At 38.9% G+C, this 18,287-nt stretch overlaps 1 protein-coding gene across 2 annotated transcripts in view; it reads right to left on the reverse strand.

The window, feature by feature from the left end:
• Positions 1-641: 641 nt before the first annotated feature.
• Positions 642-18,287, reverse strand: part of DERA (deoxyribose-phosphate aldolase) — a 55,745-nt gene continuing 38,099 nt past the window's right edge. The window contains exons 8-10 of one of the 2 annotated variants that reach the window (XM_082764284.1): positions 8,794-8,906; positions 5,055-5,204; positions 642-3,327 (exon numbers count right to left, since the gene is read on the reverse strand). In XM_082764284.1, the coding sequence (XP_082620410.1) occupies positions 3,271-3,327; positions 5,055-5,204; positions 8,794-8,906 (320 nt within the window). In that variant the 3' untranslated portion in view covers positions 642-3,270. The remainder of the gene's footprint in view (positions 3,328-5,054; positions 5,205-8,793; positions 8,907-18,287) is intronic. The other variant, XM_082764283.1, reaches the window with a different exon arrangement.

Here is an 18,287-nt window from a genome sequence, read left to right on the forward strand (position 1 = left end):
CCTCTTCTTGTAAATAAGTTGATGCAGAATATTCTAGATTTGCAGTTTCTACTTGACTTTCTTCTCAAATTTATTCTCTTCTTTGTGAAGTGAAGTAGTTAACAAAATGAAGCTATTTAAAAACCTAAATGAATAAATGTTATAAAAATAATTAGTATACTAGACTGACTCGCACAAAACATATGTTATACTCTGAAATATATTTAGATGGGAGTGCATAATTGCCTATTCTTTTTCTAATGGCCTGAAGCAGAGTGCTAAATCTGAACTTTTCTCAAAGTCTATTCAGCCATGGTGCACTGCCCCCTCCCTGGTTACTGATTTCAGGTCCCCACCACCTTTCACATGCTTTGTGCAGCAGATACAGCCAGCTGCAGTAGTCCAGATAAAGTCTCAATTCTTCTTTGACAAAGGGAAATAAATAGCAGCAAACAGGCAGCCACGATGGGAAAGACGGAAGCGACAGCAGTGGCAGAGCTGGTCAGGGCGAAGGGCAGCATTACAAGCACAAGCCCAGAAGACCACACGGAGAGCACCTCCAGATCCCTGTGGGTGCAGGCATACGTCCTGCTGCCAGCCTCCGACGTGAGCATCTCTCTCATGGGGCCAGTGCTAGAATGAGCACCAACACTCCCATGGCCCTGCCCAGACTCTCTCCACCCATGCACCCATGGGCTCAGGAGCCACACTCGGACAGGCACAGCCGTCAGGTATGTTGCAGGAGTGCCACTCTCCAGCCCTGCCTCTGCCTCCTGGGTGGACCTTGGACTTGTGCTGCTGGACTTTGTAATGCTGAGTCATCTACTTATTCCTCAGGAAAACAAAACAAAACAAAACAAAAAAGAACAAAAAACAAACAAACAAGCAAATAAAAACCACCCCAAATCAGAATCATCTTTATTAGAATATGCTTACAGATTCTGCTACTTCCCTCCTCTCCCTTCCTCCCCCTCCCCCCCCAAAAAAAAAGAGAAAAAATATCACAGGTTTCAACACAAAAGATGCTTGAACAATTTTACTAGGAATCCAGTTTCTTCCAAAACACTGGATGGCTTAAAGCTGCGCAGTATTTTAAATTGTTGTATTTGTAACAAAAAAGGAAGCGACTATCAGATTTTCAGAAAGCCAGACCTTTCCATGTGCAGAATGAACCTCTTCCCACTGAAGCAAACCTACAGCAAGAGTCCATGTGCACATCAAACAGATAGGGAAAGGTAGGCAAAGGGGTGCATCAACAAAAATACAAATTCTGCTATCAATTTTGCTAATCAACTCATAGGTCCCATGAAAAATGGGAGGATGTATCCACAGGTACTCACATTAAATAGGAGGCATGGTTGGACCTTCCTCAATTTTAAGAAACATTAGAGTCCTTCCTCTAGAAACCAAATCATATCTACAGAATAGTTTCTATGTTAACACTAAATGTCTAAAGGACAATCAACCACAAAAAAAAGTGAACTTTGCAAGTGAGGTGACTCTTTCTATGACAGAAGCATTGAAGTACAGTGTAAACATTGACATGACTGGAACTGAACAGCAGCAAAATCCCTGTGACATGGCTGGGAGGGCATGACAGAGGGCAGGTCTGGCAGGCAGCTGATGGGAGGTGACTTTGTACAACAGACTCCACATTACTGGAAGTTCAGCAGCAGAGTTTTACTTTAAACACGCAAACAGGGACTGGACTTTTTCCTTCCAGAAACTTTTGGTGAGACCACAAGGCAAATCCCGTGGCAAAGGAAGGCAACTTCCCCTGAAAACAAACGTGAAAACAGCCACAGCTCAGTCTACTGAGCCCTCATTTGCTGTGTTGAGACCTAAACCAGAAAAAGCTTGAGAGCCTTGGGTGAACTACTTACTGGGAAATGAAGGCCTATTTTTAGTACTAAGCACGGCATATAGGATTATGATTTCTGTATATGTTGCTTCTCTGTTCTTTTTTCCTGCTCAGTTTTCCTATCTGTCCAATGTGTTTTATAGAGCAGTAGTGACTCAGGTGGTTTAACCAGATAAATAACTGAGTTATTATCTTTATGAAGTCAAGATCTCTTTGTAATAAATGTACCTCGTAGCTTGATTTACAGCAAAATCCTCCTCTTACTTCCCTGATGAGACCTACTTAAGTCAGTGAGACTAGTCATGATGATAAGATAATTAAGTTTTTAGTACAACTCTGGTTAGTGAGGAGAATGCAGCTCTGAAGTAATGAATCTACTAGCTCCAGTCTGATATTCAAAAGGTGTTGATAATTTAGGCATTACTCTTAATGTGCTCTGAGAAAAGTATTCTTTCATTAAAGCTGTAAACCCTGCATAGGCCACAATTCTTTTAAATTAAAGAAATGCTTTCAGAATGGCAAAGCTGAAGTTCAGACAGCATAGCAGTGACACCTGCAAACTGACAGTCAAACCCCCCTACATTAAAATGCAAAGATTTGCATGAATGTGTTTAAAAATGACAGGAGACAGGAATGGGAGCTTCTAAGCAAGTTAGACTAAAATTTTTAAGAGTGAAATGCCTAAAAATAGGCCCCTGAATGCATAGTTAGGCACCTATATAGAGGCTGCTTGATTTTCAGTTGTTCTGATCACCCAGAGCTCCCATTAACTTCAGGAGCAACTGTGGATACTCAGCTGTTCTAGAAATCAAGCCACCTTTATTCAAGGGTCTAAATATGGATGTCTGTGCCCAGGTTTGGGGGGAAAGAATAAAAAATAAAAGAAAAAGGTTTTTGTTACCAAGATTTTATAAAAGAAAGAAATAACCAAGTTTCATTTTCTCAGGTTACAATGCTTGAAATTGAATCAACATAACAATTAATAGTGCCACATATCTGTGCAGAAGATTTAGTCAGAGGTGAATGGAAAGCTGTTCCAAGATCTGTAGCTCTTAATTAGCAATCTGAAACATTAGTTAGATATTTCATATTCTGAGACTGCAAAGTGTTACCAGGCCACCTAAATCTTTTTCATAGTATTTCAGTGTTGCCATTAATAAGCTTTTCAGGCTGGTCTGAGGAAGACTTTGCAAGATTAACTTTGCAAATCTGTAAGTATTAACTATTTAACTGTTTCTGAATTACCATTTTTTCTACTTTTGGATCAAGTACAACCAGCAGACTTGAGCATATTTTTAAATACTATAAAATATGAAGAAGGGAGAATTAGGCCTTTAATTCTGTCAAACGCACTCGCTTGTCAGAAGACTTCTGAATGCTGTTTTTTTTAAAGACCTCTTTTAAAAAATAATCCTGAGTTGATTTTGCATTTAAGCCATTGCCAGGTCATGCTGAAGTGCATAAGAGCCAGTCACATGGTGGAAAATCTGCAAGAAGAAAGAAAATTCATGATGGAATTACACATGACTATAAATTTCCAAGTGCCATAGAAGTAATAAATTAAAGGCATGTCAGATGAAGATGATGGATATTTATTTGTGTGCGTGTGTTCATAAAATATGATGTAGTATACCTTCATATACTTGTTTATAGGATCTGAACTAAGGGCTCTTGTTGCCTTCCTTGGAAAAAAAAGTAAAAACTCCTGTTTTTAAATAAGCTTTCAAAAACAGACAAGTAGGAGACAATGCTTTACTCTCACTGTAATCTGATTTTGATGATTTTAGTATTATTTCTAATATTCAAAGTATTCAAAATTGTTTATGCTTTTATATGGTTCATTTCATTTTCTTTACTGTACTGCCTTAGGGCAGGAGGTTTCTCCATTTTCTGTGTTTTGCTTTTTTATATATTTCTTTTAGTGAATATAATGAATGGCACATTTTATGATACATGTTTTTAGATGGCAGAGTATAGCAGAGCTTTGGTCATGATTGGGGTCTTCGTGCAATCCCTGGCAGACAAAAGGATGCCACCCTTAAGAAATCAGAACAAGCTGTGTCACATACAGTGGCTGTCTTGTAAGACCCAGCAGTGATGGCAGTGGCAACACAAAAGCTCACACTGCTTAACCAGGGACATGATTTTAGGTCAAGTGAGAGGCAGAGACAGGCTGGCAGTGAAGGAAGCCAGTATTATCCTCAAAGCAAGAGGGAACCTGTGGGTTTCAAAAGTCTCACAAATATTCACCCAGCATCCTTCAGCTGTTATATTTTTCTTAAGACATGTCAGTATTTCAGTTGCTAGAAAAAATATGGGCAGAGGACTTAAGTTTTTTTCTCCTTCAGCCTCTTTACACAGCTCTGTTCTCCCACCAGCAGCAACAGCACAAGGGCTCCCAAACCATTTTCTTGGTTAGAGCTACTGTCACCTCATCTCCTGGGCTTAATGAGCATGACAGTGAAGTTCAGCAGCCCTAATGGTATAGTCCGTCCTATGAAGCTATGCCATTTCAATTACGTTGTATTCTTTGGGGTAGATCCCCTACTACAGTGAGGCAGGTCACAGGGCAGATAGGTCAGAATCTTTCTTCCTACTGGGAACTACACATTGTCACTGAACTACTGGGAACTACACTATTTGTCTGCCAGGAAACACAGTGATCTGCCTGAACAAAAATAAAAGCAATTACAAAAATGAGGCTTTGTAGGAAACAATTGCTTTTTCTTCCCCAGGAAATAATCAATATGTTAAAACTTCTCCATCAGCAGTACCATATGCAGAATGAGACGTGACTTTCTTCACAGCACGGAAATACACTGTGAACAGTTGTGACAGTGACACAAAGGGTCCGTACAGTATTCTGAGAGCCAGCTGAACTGGCAACAGACAGAAGTGCAGGGGAATGCACTACCATGTATTCTTAAAAGACTCTACATATGTACAAACTGAGCTCCTTTGCCTACCGCATTGTGAGACCGGCCCAGACAATTGTCCGCTGCCCAGAATACCAGATTCCCAGGAGCTGGCAATGACAGGCCAAATTTAAAACAATACTGGGCTGGAAGTGAACTTGTCATTAATAATGCATTAGATGTATGTTCTGTTACCTTCTAAACAGCATCAAAAAGTATATTCTGCAAAAACAGTAAGCTGGCACGTTTAGAAAGATAACACTTTCTCTTCCACAGTCTGAAAATTGTTAGCAACTAACCTGTTTCTCAATATCTTCCAACAAACTACTAGCACCCAGGCGAAAGAGCTCTGGCTTTAGCCACTCCACTCCCAGTTCGTCCTTCACCAGCATAAGCCAAGTAATAGCTTCTTTTGCTGTCCGAATACCCCCAGCAGGTTTAAATCCAACCTTTATAAAGAAAAAAAGAAATGCAATATACATTTTCATTCATCACAGCCCCAGAAGAGCAATCAGCATTTGTACACCAGCAGTCTAAATGTGCCTGTGGTGTATATAGCACATTCTGTTCGGTAAGTATCTGACTGCAAACAGCGTTAGGTCTGGACTAGTGCTGAGAGTCATCAGGCCTCAGTCCTCACTGTGAAAGACAGAACTTTTGCCCTGAAGGGAAGCAAGGCAGGGAGTAATACTTTTGACACCTCTACACTTTCTCAGGAGCTGGGTTTGAGAGAACTTTGCCCATAACACATACTAGGACAAGCAATGTAGGCAGAGCCAGGGATATCTGCATATCACCTACTGCCTGTGTTGCAATCTAATTCAAATAAATCACACCAAATATACATGCAGTAGTGTAACACCAACAATACTGAAATCAGGCATGTGATGCAGCTGACTTGTGTGAAGAGCAGCAGGAGAGATCTGTACTTTATAAAAAGCCTGTGTGCCACAGTTACACATGATTGGGCTGTAAATTCAAACTTATTTGGAGCATTTTCACTAAAATTTTCCAAATTTCAAATGTTAAATTATGTCTGTCTTTACCAGAAATTGAAATTGTTTTACAGGAACTGCAAAACTTCTCTCCCACCACACAATGGCTAAGCTTTCAGACACTACATGAGAGAAGTGTCATACTTGGTCAGGTGAACTGCCATGTATGAAAAACCTATCTTTAAGGTAGAGCATGCCTTGAAATCCATGAACCCATGAACCAACACTGAGGTGACCAGATGTGCACCCCTAATGCCAATCTTGGTTAAGTGCTATCTATACACATCTCATTCTAAGACAGAGGTTGTGATGCACAGTTACCAAAAGCCTGGTCAAAAATTTTATTGCTTGCATTAGCTCAAATGTTGGCAAGCAGCAGTTTCTTTTAAATTCATGAAAAATAAGAATTGGAAAAAAAGTGTTTCTTCATTAAAGAAGAAAATCTGCATATATACAATAGCACATAGTGATGCTTTCTACATTTCCCTCTCCCTCACATCTTTACTTTGGGTAGTCCTTCACTTTAGCCTCCTTCTGTAAGAATTATTGTTCTGGTTACTGTATATACATTCCTAAAACCTCAATGCATCGATGACTTCTTTGTACCTTATAGATATGATAGTAGAATCAAAAAGTATCTGTCATTTTAAATATGTTTGGCAATTTTTATAGGAATTTCAGGACAAACACACATAGAATAAATCCTTCTCTAACACTGAAGCATTGTGATAACAGCATATTTCCAATAAGATTATAAAGAACTATAACAGGAAAGGCTTGATAAATCCAAAACACAAAGACTGTGTTTTTGTGGATGGATGGATGCATGCATAAATGTATGCATACATCTGTTAACATTAGATTTCCAAAAGGAATTTAAACCACAGCAACTGGAAAAACATCTTCTAGACAATAAATTAAAATAGCGGGACTGTGTTTTCCCTCAGGAAGAGAAATCCTAATCAAATTCAAATTTAGATTTCTTCCTAGAAATATTACAGCTCTTTGAGGTAATCTGTGGGAAAAACAAGTAAAATACAGTTAATAAGGCAATTAAAGCACCAAGCAAAATTCCTTTCCCTTTTTTGCAAATTCTGAAAGCTCTTTTCTTTGGGGAAAAAAAAAAAAAAAAAAAAAAAAAAAGCTGACAAAGAAAAGCCTGTCTTCTCCCCCCATTTACCATCTTTCCAAATGGGGCATCTGACTGCCATAAAAACGCAAAAAGGAAGGGGGGTTATTTAATTCAAGAGTGGTATAAAGTCCAGCTACCACTTCCCTGCTGTTTCACAGTATTTCATTATTTTGCTTAATAAGTTCATCTCCTCAAGAATTTTCTCTTCACCTTATATTATTAAAAGTAATAAGTTTTTCTGGATTGGGGGTTTTCCCAACAGAAAAACCAATTTATGTATGTCCTTCAATAATGACAGGAAAAGATTATTTCCCATTATATTGCACACTTTTCATATCACCACCGCAGCTTATCATTCAATAAATGTTACTCTGCAACTTGTTCCTTTCCTCGAAGAAGTTTAATTTCTGTATTAACCTGTTTTTCCCAGCCAACGCCTTGCTAGAAAGCATTCCTACAGCAGCAAAATTAGTTTGTTAAAGATACCATTTAGAAATCTCTTGTCACTGATAATATTGTCTTCAGTTAATAAAGCACATGAAGTCAGTTTACATCTAATTCTCTGACATACACAGACATAAGCACTCATTCTTAATAACATATTTTATACCATGAATACACCCTTTTAAAGCAAAAGGTGAATTCAATATTTATATCCAATTATTATATGTACAACACTCTGCAGATGCGGCAGAGCCAACCACAGCTCCTGTATGCAGCACCTGTGCCGAGGCGAGTCACCTGGCCCAAGGGATCTGCCTCAGGTTGGCAGCAATGATGCTCCTGAAGAAGCAAGACTATCCAAGATGCTGGAGTTGTTCCATGTCAGAGAGAGATGCAGACTAGGGAAGGTAGGGGTGAAGACAGCCCAAGGATCCAAGCTGGCCTCATCTAGACATCTACAGAGAGGAGAGGGACACACATCTATCCTGCTGTCACCTGGTCCCTCAAGATCCAACAGCCCCTGAAGCTATCTCAGAGCTATCCCTCTATCCCACTGGTCGTCCCATGTCCTAACATTACACCTCGAAATGCCATCTGCAGAAGGGGCAGAAGGGTAAGCTGGAGAGGACAGAAAGTGACCCAGAAGTGGGGAGAGGGTCTTAGCTAAAAATACAGTCACCTTCCCCGAGGCCTCAGGAGACAACAAAGCCTACTGCTGTACATCTGCACCAGATCTAACTGGCGACATCACTTGTCCCCAGGATATGGGAGGCAAGAACTGTCTTAAGCCTTCCTGGAGAACCTCCTCTTTTCTCCCTGCTCCTCACTGCCACTGACCTCCCTTGACAGTGACCTGAGGGATAAATGGTGTAACGCTCTCTCAGCTGCTGTCCTGCTCTCCCTCCACCTCAGACAACAGGATCCAACTGGATCTGCCTTCTTGTTCCTTTGGAAAGCCTCTCTGGCTTCCAAGAAAAGAAAAGATCAAAATTTACTCTTTGGGTTGCCAGAACAAAGCCAGAAAATAGAGCTGTGTACACTGAATGGACTCTTGGTGGCTATACATTTGTATAGCTCCAATGAGGTTTATAGGAGCATGCCAATCACTGTCAGCTTGAGATTTATGGAGATGACGATTTAAATATCTTAAATGGTGAAACAGAACTCAAAACCAAATGCAACACAGGATGTATCAAGACTGCGTGAGCTTTTAGGGAATTAACTGACATTTAATCAAGGGAGGGAAGGCAACGGTGTCTTTTGGTTTGGGACTTTTGGTTTTTTAATTATTAGCAAATGGAAAGAGGAATACATGAGAGAAGTTCCACTTCCCATTACCTACTGCTCTATAGCCATGGAAGATAACATATGCAAATTTATACATTCTGCATTTTGAAAGCGTTCCAGTCTTATTTTCTTCTGAGTAAACCTGTTTGGTCTATCTTTAGAAAGGTCACAAGAATGTACCTTGTTGCCGGTTTGCCAGTAGAATTCTTTAATGGCTCGCATCATGACTACTCCGACTGGAAGGGTTGCATTTTCCACTTCCTTTCCTGTAGATGTCTTTATAAAATCAGAACCTTAAAGGAAGTAAAAAGGTGCATGATAGTTTTAGAATAAGCCACTGTGCACATATGTAGTTCATGCCCTCCAAGGATGTCCTCATCCTTCACAGCAATTATGAAGCATCCCTTTACACGTCCCTGTGGTGTTGATATTAACCTTGCACCAGCTGAGGCTGGAACAGGAAGGTGAGTTACCCATCCGGTTTCTGAGCAACTCAGACTTCCCAGGGTCTAAATGAACACCTCAGCTTTTAATCCTTTGCTCTAGCTATCGCACTAACAATCTCTTCAGGACAGTCCAATATAGTATATGTTCCCGTATGCACATTCAATATATACACGTGTTACATCTGCTACACACACAAAAAAGAAAGATATCAGATTAACCACAATAAAGAAAATGATTTCCTCTAAACAAATGTTGCATATAAACTAACATTTTAATACTTCCACAAGGATCTTTCTGAATAAAAACAATTTCCATCAGATTTGTAATTTCAGTTTGCATCCATTTAGTCTCATATTTGACAGTCTAGTATCATATCTCCTGCAGCTGTTTAAAGTGGAAGGAAAGAAATCCCATGTGTGTTTATGAAACCAGATGTGTAATACTGTAAATAGGGGAAAAAGTCCTTTCATTTGTATTTTATGATTGTAACATTGCAAATTACTATACTTAAAGCCATTGCCTGATATAATACAGTAACAAGGTCAAAAATTCTTATTTAAAGAAGGAGAGTTAGCCTTGGCTTAATTTTTATGTTTTCTCATTTTTATACAATATTCCTCACTGTCTCTCCTGAATAGTTGTGAAGTGTTCTTGTACATTCTTGCTGTTTCAGTTTGACTTAAAATGAATCCAGGAGCACAGTATTATGAAAAGCTAAGAAACTAAAAACAACAACAACAACAACAAATGCCTTGCAGTGTATGATCCTGCACTGACAGAACACAATGACAAAACTTCTTTAATTGCATTAGGGCATACTTCACTCCTGGGAACCTACTTAGAAAAGGTGTACTGTGGGATCATTAATTATCAAAAGTAATCGGGAGGAGAAGAGGGCTAATTCAAACACAGTGTAGTAGTGCATCATCCACTTAAGTCAATTGGAACTGCATCTGCTTCCACTTCAGATTTGGCTTAGGGTCCACTTTGTCTCTTATTTGAATGATGATGCCTCTGTGACATCCCCTAGAGTAAGAAAGGGAACTTTCACTACTGGCTGAAAGTAAGGAGTTGCCTAGACTACGTTTTTGACCGTGTGCTGCGGCATGCTCCAGAGACCTGTCTTTCTGATGAAGGCTGGCACACAGCTAGGTTTGAACCTGTTGGGAAGTTGAGACAAAGCCAGGCATGCTTCAGTGTCCTGTAGTTTAAATATAATTGAACTGTATCACTAACATTGTCTCCTCTAAGACCATGGCTCTTTCTGTAGGCTTCCCACCTAGGCATTGGTGTTTTAAGTTGCACCACCCTATGACATTTCCCATTCGAAAAAGAAGCAACTACTCAGGAAACAAGTTCTAACTCCAGCAAAGTTGCAGTTTGAAAAAGAGACAATTAAGAGTTGATTGAGCTTTACAAAGAACTGAGCACATATGAGAGATAGTTGAGTTATATATTTCAGAGCTACTCCCTTTCAGAGAGACAGTGTGGACATCTGATAGTCATGTTAAAACAAATAATAGTGGAAGTGAAACTTTAACAATGCCAAATTATATTTTTAATTTCCCTTTTAAAATGTAGCACTTAAAGTCCTTCAGCGCGATACTTTTCATTTTTTCTAGTATAAGGTAAGTCAAAGCTTTTATAAGTCTTATAATTACAAGTCTCTATGGTACAGTTTCATTAAAAACTTTCATTAAACAACAGCTGCCCTTGTATATGGTCTTCTAATCAATTTGGTCAAACAGAATGACTTCTAATCAGCTGTTGATAAAAATAGAAGATGAAATTTTAATTCTAATAGATTAACCACAAACTCAAGATAGTCTTCAAAATCCATCTAGCTCTATTCTCCAGTGGATTTAACGACTATTCAGCAACTCATTACTAAATAGAACAAGATGAACATTTTCCAGTTCATTAAAGAAATGTACTATGTATTTTTGCATTGTCCTCATGATTCGTTACAGGGAGTCTTAATTACAAGATAATGGATAATGGTTATTAAATGCAGACTCCAGTAATGAAGCTCTATTCATTTGCAAGCCTCAGAGACTGCAAAGAGGGGAAAATAAAATTACTAGCTTCAAAAGATTAACGGATCAAATTATTATTCAATTTTGAAAATCTCATTCAGACTTCATAGAAACAAGAAGAGATTAAAAACTAGTATTAGTACAAAAGTAGTGCATTTATATATTTATTTTTAAATAATATCTTAAGGCTATTACCAGAATAATCAGCTTTAGATGTGATTATTAGACAAACATACAGCCAATTTAGTAGCATCCTCTAACAATGAAAACAATACATTTTTATTTCCCGAACAAATTCTATTTATGATACAAGAGCTTCCTTGCAGGACTCCAGGCAGCCTCTCACAGAACTCAGAAGATGCACGCTAACAGAGAGCACCACAATGTACGTATTATTAGCGTGTAGATTTCAGTAATGAAAAGGGGGATTTAAAAATCAACTACAGCCATAAAAAGCAGCTCATTAAGTAGAATTTATGCCAGCCTTGTAATAATAAAAAGTGTTTCATCAATTCTATTTCTTACTCATGTTTTCAAAAACAAGTTTAAGGAACGAAGTTCAGCAGGAGTATCATCTGGAAATTTAGGTGATGATTTAGAAACCAAAATTTATCATGCATCTTCTCATCTTCCTATGAATGTGTACATGCAAATATCAAGGGTGATATTAAAATACATCCTGGGTCACTTTCCTCTTCCTTAGGGTATGTTACCTCACATTCACCGAAAAATTAAGTCAAACTTAAAAAATGAGTTTATCAGTGTAGACTTGTAGACCAGTGAGCCTGGAAAAGGCCACACTTTTTACTCTTTTCCAGCGTGTGACCACAGTAACGTACTACCTTACAAGGCAGTGAGTCAGGCACGACTCATTGAATCACTAAAGAGTTCAGACATCAAAGCCCTTTGAAACACAGCAGCATTAGATGCCTGTTTCAGCTTGGCTTGCTGCAAACCCAGTAACCCACCTGCATGGAATGCTTTACAGCACCAAGGCCCAGCAAACGTTGCTTTCGTGTAATTGGAGACAGAAATCTGTATAAACCAGAAGAAATGTGACCATTGCCAGTCTGTACATAGAAACCAAGTTCTCTGCACAGTTGAGAGCCAGGCCACTTGGGTTGTGGTCACATGTGTTGTGACATGAGCTGGAGTATTTTTTTAAGATACTAAACCCCTCTTCCTTTGCTCTCTCACCCTTCACACACATTTCAGCCACTGCACTCAACCAAAGGCCATTTAAAACAAGCCAGTTGAATTTGCACATGCTAAATTAAAAGCTGTGCCTTCATAGCTTGTTGTGTGAATCCACACCTAGAGATTAAGATGAAGCCCATTAAATTTATCTATCCTAGATACTTATATGGCCCTATTTAATGTTGTACCTGAGTGTAGTGCTGAGGCATACAGAAAAGGAGCGAGTTACCCAAGGCTTCTCGGCAAGCATTTGGCAGGGTAGGAATTGAACGTCCTGGTCTCCTGAAGGCCAGAATAGAGCTGGCACAACTGGCCTAACCCATTGTTATTCCCTCTGTCATCTCAGAACACCACAAAGCTTCCCAGTCCACGTAAAAATGAAGCACAGCACGAAAACCAGAGAATGTTATTTAGATTAGAGCATCCAGGAAACGAATTATGGTTCCATAATTAAGCAATAAGCAATAATAAGCAGTATAGCAATCGTGGAGTAATCACAACCTTTTGGTTGTGAAGTGCTTCAAATGCCCTTGGGGAATGATTATCTCCTGATAACTACTGACTCTGTGTTGTTGCCTTACTCTTAATGAAGAGCAAAGATACGTCTGGCAGTTCTAAACAATAGTTCAGAGACAGGCGCTTGCAGAGGGACAATTATGCCATACTACCTTGTACATACTTGCAATGAGCAGAAATGTATCTTGGTTGCTGCAACTCAGATAAACCAATATATAGCAGCACGGGGTGAACACATGCCCACAAGACTTCTAGTAGTACTGGCAGAGAGTCATGCTGTTGAGGGCACCTGCATAAGCCCCTGCTGTTTGTACTGGAAAAGTAGCAATGATAAAATAATACATTATCAAATATGCATAAAGTTGCATAAGCAACCCATCTTTTTATTTGTATGAGTACCTAAAATAGGGGTCTTAAGATTCACACGTGGTTACCCCGACTAGGGGCTACCAGGCTATCAACTCACTGAAAATGAGAGGCAGGGCAAGATACAAAAGGCTAATGAAGTAGCTAATTCTTGTTAGCTGAGGCATTGTAATAGTCCCCCTACATGTCCTACAACTCCAGCTGCAATATGAAAGACATTTCCTTCCAGCTTAACTTTGCTATTGAGGAGAAGAGAATACACATCCGTGACAACTCACTTGAGCAGTAGCTCACTGAGTAGCTTGAACTCCATCACACATGGCTACACTGCCAGACCACTTATTTAGGTACCTATACATGTTTTCATATGCTGGTGTCAAGCTACCATTTTTGAAATTCCTGGCTTATAACTTGGTATTTTGTGAACTTTTTATTTTTTCCAATTCTTTTCTGAAAAGTACCTGTATGAGGAAAAAAAAATTGCACCATGGAGCTCCACGTTTAAAGTCTGTTTACAAATAAGACAACCTTTATAATGACCCATCCTATCATCTCAGCTTCGTTTTCAAGACTAGAAATGGATGCTTCTTTTCTTGTACACCATCTCTGGTAATAGGCGATCTGCAGGCCAAATGATGCCCTTAGGAACACTTACGCACACACACAAAGGGACAAATTATTAAGTCCATACTTATGCAAAATTCCCTGTAGATGATCTCTGAAAGAATTCAGCATTGCTGAATTATGCATAGCTTGCTAATGCACTATTATAGTGTCTACCACAGGTCTCCATAGGATACTATTACTTAATTAGTATTAGTTTCTTGTGTGTTCATTTAAAATGTGTTTCTCGAGAAGGTTCAAAAGAAAGATCCACACCACCTTCTGTCACTCTGATATATATAAAAACAACTTCTGTTGTTTTTAGAACATTTCTTCCATTCCAATTCCTACTGTACACGGTGAAAGGGAAAAATAATTAACTGACATGTGACATGCTCCAATCTCAAAGGCCACAGCTGGGATTCTCGTCAGTGGTGGCTCTTGGCTTTGGCTTCAAACTACACTAAAACATACGAAAAAGATGCTCCCAGTTCCCTCCCATATTGCCAGGCTGGAATATGGCACAGGTGCAGGAGCAGTGCAGGCAGTTGTGCACCACTGCACAGTCATTCCTTGTCCTCTCCAAAGAAGAAGCAGCAGGACATTTTCCCAAGACCAACTACTGGGACCACATGGAAACTTAAGGAATCCCTATATTGTTTTCTGCTTGTTAAATTTCATGCTTCTTTACTGAGATTTTCATTTATACTTATTCAAAAACGTGTACCGTGCATTACACTCCAGGGCTTTACAGTAATGACCTATATTAACCTTATTTTGTTTTGCAGATGGCAATACTGAAATTGGTTAAGCAGTTTGCCTAATGACACATGACAAGCTAAAGGTAGAAAGAATAAATAAATCAATATATCCCAACACCTAATGGCAACTTTGCAATTATCACTGAGAAAAAAAATATACCTTTCCTCTCAGCTTATCCAGTCATAATGCTGTTATCCTTTACAGACAACAGTGTGGTTTGCCACTTGCCTCTGGTTTTGAGCAAGACACAAAATACCAAAATACTTGAAGAGCCAAAGAACCACAAACAACCTCCCACCCCCCAGAAAAATCCCCAAAATAAAATCTTTCACAAACTACACTGCAAAGCTGGAAACAGGATGGTGTTACTGATGAGGTAGGCATAGCACTGCATAAAATCTAGTGGAAGTGCACTGCAGCGCAGGAAAGCACAGAGCAGCAGACCCGCTCCCTCTCATTGCCACCATCATCTTCACTGTTACACTGAGGTGACCTACAAAAAAGGCAGTCACATCTTTCAACACCTCATTCCCACTCTTTGCTGCAAAGATAGCGATGGCTGAATTCTGCAGCTCACCCTAACATCCAGAAGTCATAAATTGCATAAAAAAGCTAAAGGTTATAAAATAACACATTGTCTCTGTATGAGGACGTTGACGTAGCCAGGGGCTATGAGGGGGAAGGTGACCTTTCCCTGCTCTGGCAGAGTGTTAGTATCACACATTCAGCAGCTACAGGTACGATGGGTGTTTGAGAAGGAACCACTGCATTCATTCTCATCACTTTATCCGTGACACACTGGTTGCTGCTAAAACAAGTTGCTGTTCCATTACAAAGCCACATAAAGGTTGGCCTCTCTTTTCAGATGAGATGCAGGCACTCAGGTTTTCAACACCCAGCCATGTGCTTGTACTGAGCTGAGCTGAAAAAAAAGTGGGAGAAGCTAGATTTGATTTGAAAATCTCACCCATTAAGCTTCCTCTACAAACATTGAATTGTATTGCATCATTTACTTGTTCACACTTAAAATAATCTAAACAACATTAAACTATCCTAAACTGTGATATAATTAAAACAGTAATGTTCTAGATCAGGCTTTTTCCCTGCTGGCATTCCTGGCTTTGGATCAATACATCTTAGTCTCACAAAATGTTGTCTAGTACATGACACAATAAAAATTGTGGCTAAAGCCCTGATATATCTACCAGTAATAGTGCTATGACTTGGAAGTAAATAATAAATATGCATGACTGTTTGGAATCACAGCACTACATGGCATATCGCATACCTTATTTTAGCAACCAGATTTAGTTTTGTGCTTTTTAATGTTGATAGCAACTCTGAAACAAATATGTTAACATTATATGTCAGTACACTTACATATTGTCTATTAGCTTGTAACAAAATTACTCAAATTGAAAAAGAGCTGCTTAAAATCCATTTGGAGATACTCCATACTGAACAAAGCAACTGGAAAATTAGTCTACTTTATCAAGATTAGAAGGTACTATGAATTTTAAGGATTTAAAATAAAATACATAATAGAGCCAAAATCATGATACTTCAATGTCATTTTGAGTGTTTTTCAACACTTCATGATAAAAGCAGTTTAAGATTCTGTTCCGACTCTAACCCAGAGGAAGGCGCAATTGATTTTTGAGATTTAAAAGTCATGTCTTAATGCCACAGTCAGAATCTGTCCAGCATTCAATTCTCCAGTTCAGCCTTCTCTTTGCCATGCAGAGGACAAACAGCCAGCATCAGCTGCTCATCCATACTGTCTCCTACATATAAGGAGGCAGCTAGCACAGGCAGAGGCTTCTGTAGAGCTTTTTCTGCACTGGGGAGATTTCCAGTACCAAAAGAACTTCCCAAGAGCATTTTGGGGCCAATGTCCTCCCTTTGGATTTGCATGATAAACACGAAGTGCCTGATCTCACCAGTCTCCAGTCTGTAATGCCTTTGTTTCCTCCTGGCTTTAAGAAATGGTATAGAATAGGTTACTTACAGACTTAAATAGCAAGCTGAACCTACCCCTTTCAGTAATCACGTGATTACTAGGAAAATGTTATGTACTTGGCTTAGTTTTTATGACACTTGAAATTCTTCAATACAATAAATTTATGAGCATGTAGACTCTGCCACCACAGAAGGTGTTGTTCTCCTTCTGATGCAACAAATACCAAAAGAGGAACACGCTGGAAGGCCTTAGTTACCAACAATGTAGTGTATTTCAAGGCAGAGTTGTTAAAATGGCAAGTGTCACCAGCTATTATTTCTTTCTCAATTACTATTATTTTTATAATATTACATTTAATATAAGGAGGTTGCTACCCCTCAGAGTTCTTCATTCTTCTCTTCCCACGTTGATAATTTGATATCTGGCAAAACTGCAAAGACCCATATGTGTAGGCCACAGCGTGGGGGGAGTTTCCAGTTGCTAACGGATGTTTTCACCACTGTCAGGAGGGCTGTCAGTTTTGGTATTCAGGGTGGCCTGAATATCAAAAAGCTTGCCACCCTAACAAACAACAGCAACAAACTGGCTGTGCAACCACACTCTGAGCAGAAAGCACCTCTCTGTTGGGGGAAAGAAATATAAGCTTCTGGTTGTTTTGTTTTGTTTTGTTTTTAAGAAGTCTTCTCTTCCCCCCAACCTCCTCCCTCAGTTGTATTATTAATGATGCTTACATTGCAAAATTACAATTTTATTTCAAAGGGATGCTTTATGAAGGTATGTTGGTGATAAACTGTCAGACTTTTTTAGCATAAGGATCTACTGAGAGCTACCTTTAAAAAAACAAAGAAAATCCAAAGAACCCTTAGGCACCACCAGAAATAGGCAGCAACTTATAAAAAGGTATTTAACATGCCAGAGCATTGTTTTTCATCCTCCCCTTTTCAACCACCTGTGTCCTGATCTGGTCAGAGACTGCAAATACAGTGAGCATCTCAAACCAAAAGTACCAAAAATCTGGTTAAATAACTGACTGGTTTTTGGTTAAAAAAACTGATACAGAAATGTGCATTTGGCTAGTCCACTGTCAAAAAGAAGATATTTTAATCTTCAAATCCACATGCTATATGTTTTACTTTTTTTTTCCCCAAAACCTACACTAAAAATATGTTATCATTTTGTATATTGTCATTTCATCCCTCTTACTGAAATACTGGGAATGAAAGAAATCATGTATCAAACTCTCTTTGTGCTAGACGTACATATACTCACAGGTATTATTGGAGAGTTATTAAATGTCACTATTCATTGAGACATGACATTTAATGTCTTTCTTACAAAAGAAAAAAAAAATCTGGCTAAAGTTTGTATCTTTGCATGGAAATATTTTAGAGCCTTACTATGATACCAATGGCTTCTTCATCCACGCTTACCAAAAATGTATTGTCTTCCCTCTCCATATGTGCTTGGTCCTAAGCACGCTCAGTTTGTATCACACAGAAGATAACAGCAAACAAAGCTACCCAAGGCTGAACCCCAGAGAAATAGATATTTGACTTGGTAGACACTAAGCCAGTAAACTCAAAGCCTTGAAGGATCAACGCTTTCAATTATGACTTCTAATGATATCTAAACTGTTATTAATGTTTTTTTGCAGTGACTCAAATTATTCTGTTAAGAGTGGGATCATGAGACATGCTACCATGTTTTTTTGTTTCCATACTTATTCTAAAAGAAAACTACGAAAGTTTAAACATGATCTGTATTTTTTTTAATAGAAGGTGCTTTTA

This window comes from Aythya marila (assembly GCF_965140915.1).
Source record: "Aythya marila genome assembly, chromosome: 1".
Taxonomy (NCBI): Eukaryota; Metazoa; Chordata; class Aves; order Anseriformes; family Anatidae; genus Aythya; species Aythya marila.